The sequence below is a fragment of the Belonocnema kinseyi genome, chromosome 4, assembly GCF_010883055.1.
Source record: "Belonocnema kinseyi isolate 2016_QV_RU_SX_M_011 chromosome 4, B_treatae_v1, whole genome shotgun sequence".
Lineage (NCBI taxonomy): Eukaryota > Metazoa > Arthropoda > Insecta > Hymenoptera > Cynipidae > Belonocnema > Belonocnema kinseyi.
In genome coordinates, this window is record NC_046660.1 from 24,807,251 (window position 1) to 24,810,998 (window position 3,748).

General features: G+C 26.3%; 1 protein-coding gene across 1 annotated transcript in view; it reads left to right on the plus strand.

Moving 5' to 3' along the window:
* Positions 1-2,869: 2,869 nt before the first annotated feature.
* Positions 2,870-3,748, plus strand: part of LOC117171369 (chymotrypsin inhibitor-like) — a 3,043-nt gene continuing 2,164 nt past the window's right edge. Inside the window, exon 1 of the mRNA XM_033358618.1 lies at positions 2,870-2,972. Coding sequence (XP_033214509.1) covers positions 2,924-2,972 — 49 coding nt within the window. The 5' untranslated portion in view covers positions 2,870-2,923. The remainder of the gene's footprint in view (positions 2,973-3,748) is intronic.

Here is a 3,748-nt window from a genome sequence, read left to right on the forward strand (position 1 = left end):
GAGCTATGAATTAAAAAATTGTTAATTAAATTTGATCTGAAAAAAGATCTCCTCCTTTGATCCGCTGGGAATAGACTCACAGAAATTCCGATTGCCGGTCGGGTGTTTTTCCTTTAAGCTACTAGAAAAATCCAAAGAAGAATAATTTTTCAGAAATCACACGCATTATTTAACAGGTTTTAGGTATTCAAATTTTTCACAGAATCTGTATAATAATTAGAGAATAACAAGCATTCCTAATGACATTCAAGACTAGATGGAGATATGAATGAAACCTTTTTTTATTACATTTTTTCTAAGATCTAGTTCTTCGATCAGCTGGGCATCGAACAACAGAATTTCTGATTGCTAGTTGGGTGTTTTTCCCATGAGCTACTAGAAAAATTGAAAGAAGAATCTTTTCTCAGAAATACACTCACTCCTTTGCCTGGTTTTACGTATTAAAATTATTCAAGGAATCTGTATTATCGTTAGAGAATAACAGAAATTATTAAGGTCTTTTCAGATTAGATGGAGATATAAATTAAAAAAATTTTTAATTCAATTCTGTCTGAAAAAGATCATCTCCTTTGATCCGCTAGGAATCGACCCACAGAACTTCCAATTGCCGGTCGGGTGCTTTTCCATTAAGCTACTACGGAGATCGAAAGAAGAATCCTTTTTCAAAATTACACCTGTATGTAAAAAATTATAATAATTTTCGAAAAATAAAACAACACTATCAGTTTTACTGTTCCCAGTTGAAGAATTTGCAATCACAAGTGTAAAAAATAAAACATTAAATTCTAATCGTGCCTCTTCAAATTTGATCCACTTGCAGTAATTATTAATCATTGCTTAATTTTTGAACAGTCTTCAATTGCAAGTATTGAAAATTAAAGAATTGAAAAATGCAAATTGTTAAAATTTCAGATTTCTTCATTGCAACTCTTATAAATTTGAAAATTTGTCCATTTGGAAGATTTAGAATAGAAAATTATTATTTTTTTTACCTTTAAAATTATCAAAGTTTGAGAATTTTTACTTTCAAATATTTTAAATAAAAGAATTTCAAACTGAAAATCATTAAATTTCAAAATATTTCAGATTTATCTTTAAAATTTTAGAATTTCAAATTTAATTTATTTAAAATTAGAGAATTGTTATTTTTCAAATTAACAATTAAAAGTTATGCAATTTCTAATTTTTTCAATAAAATATTCGGTAATTTTTATAATTTAAAATTCCTTCAATTTTGAACATTTCGAATTAAAATTTTAATTTTTGATCTTTAGTATTATCCCAATATAAAAGTTTTTATAAATATATTTTTAAAATTTAGGAGTTTTTAATTACCACTCTTCCAAATTGTAGAAAATATAATTGTCAGTCCTCAAAAAATATTTTTAAATTCTGTAATTTTTATGCTTTACATTTGATCTTTGTTTAACTTAAACCCTGAAGAATGAAAAGCTTGACTTGTGATTCCCAGAATCATCAAGATCATCAAAATTGAAAAATTTTAATTTGTAAATCCTCAAAATTGAACGATTTCAATAAAAAAAATCTTATAAAATTACCGACGTCTATAAAGATAAAAAAATTCTTAACATTGTAAAATTTCTGAATTAAAAAATTTCCGAATAATAAAATTGCCGAAGTATATATCCCTGATCATGAAATTACCGAAAATAAAATTCCCAAACATTTTATAAATTTACCGATTGGGCAAACTTCCGAATATTGAAATCGCCAAAAGTTTATATAATTACCAAATTTGGAAAATTCAAAAGAAAATTGCCGAAATATATAATATTTGAACACGAAAATTCCCAAATTTTATTGTGATAAATATTATTTGTCTATTAAAACGACAATAATGTAATATTTTTATGAAAGAAAAGTTTTTGAAATTAATCTTTGAATTTAAAATAGCGATCGAAAAATACATTTCTGAATGAAAAAATTTGTTTGAAAATGTGCATAGTATTTAACAAAAATTACAAAAAAGTTCTGAAATAATTACATTTGAAATAAAAATAAATTGACTAAGAAGTTTTTAGATAAATCGGTGGCGAAATAAATCGTATAATGCTTGTTTGGAAAATTTTATCAGGATCGGGAAAATAGGGAAATGTTTTTTTCGTTCCAGGCGTACATATTTTTAAACTCATTTTTTGATAAAATTATTTTTATACAGTTTTTGTTATTTCATTTTATACAATAATTTTAAGACTTTAAAAATTAGAAAAATGTTTCTGCCATAAAAATTTGGGTTTTAAGAAATAAATAATATTTAGTATAAAACAATTAAATATTTTAGAGTGTCAGGTATTTTATTTTTCGAGATTTTTCAGGCGTCCTTGAATTTTAACTTTAAATTATAATCTTATTCAATTTGAAATAGTTAATTTAGTTTTTAATTGTAAAGGTTTCTTTATCAATAATTCGAAATTGTGTTCTTTCGAAATATTATTCTAAAATCTAAAATATAAGAAAAACGTTAACGCTTGAATTTAAAAATAATTAATTAATAATTGTTATTTCAAAAAATCAGGAAGTCTGATATTTAAGAATTTGTTTGAAAATGGATTTTTACATCGTTCCAATTTTTAATGTTTTGCAATAAAAATCCAACAAACATGAATGCACGTTCCACGGACTTGTTTTTGTTTTCTAGTTAATAGATAGATTTGAATGTGAAGCAATTACAATAATTAATCCACAGACACACTTCACTCGTGTTGTAAAGCAAACATCGATATGCGGGAATCACATTATTTTTTTCCTCATACATTGTTTTCCTCGGATTTCAGGGGAATACCGAATTAATTAAAAATTCAAAATCACAAACAACATTATACTATATAAGAAGCTTTTGCAATTGTGATCAATATTCCAGTTTCTGTCTGAACTTCAAAGAGCTACTACCGAGGTTATCACAATGTCTCCCATTTTTATCGTTTTAATCATCGTTGGAGTTGCATCTGCCCGTAAATATAGTGCCATTTATACATGCATTAATTATCATGACCGTTTCGATTTTTCATTAAAAATTAAAATTCTTTTTTTCTTTTCTAAACTGGAGACGTATTTAAATTCTTAGAAAGATTATTCAATTATGCGTTAAATGAGCCCCAGTTAAGTAATTTGAGCATTTAGGTATTGAATCATAACGTGATAGACAAAAATAAAATTCCGGTTTTTAAAAAATTTTGTACTTGCACTTCAACTTTGGACAGGAGCTAGGTAATCTATTTTTTATTTAGCATACTCGCACGTGAAAATAGTGATTTTTTAAAACGATCGAAATGAAGAAATTTCTTAAAAATCGAAATTTTGTTATTGTCTTTCTCAGGTGATAACTTAATACCGAAGGAAACAAATGACTTCAAGTAGAGCCCATTTAACGCAGAATTTAATAAGCTTTCCAATGATTGAAAACAAAAATTTTCACTGTAATCTGTACGGTGTTATCACCTTTTAAAGTCAAATCTAATTTTTAATATCTCATCGGGTTAGTTGTCCGATACGATCCGCTGACGTATTTATAATTGAGCCCCTGGATGCAATAACTCGCTGAGCGCTCGAAAACGCGTAAAAGTATTGTCTCGAGAAATATGGCCTTTTATTTAAATTATTAAACATTGAATAATATTTACGGGTGGATAAAATAATAATTTTTATCTGCGAGCATGCTAAATTTAAAATACATTAAATAGCTCCTGTCAAGTTTTGAAGTGGAAGTGCAAAGTTCCTTAAAAGTCGG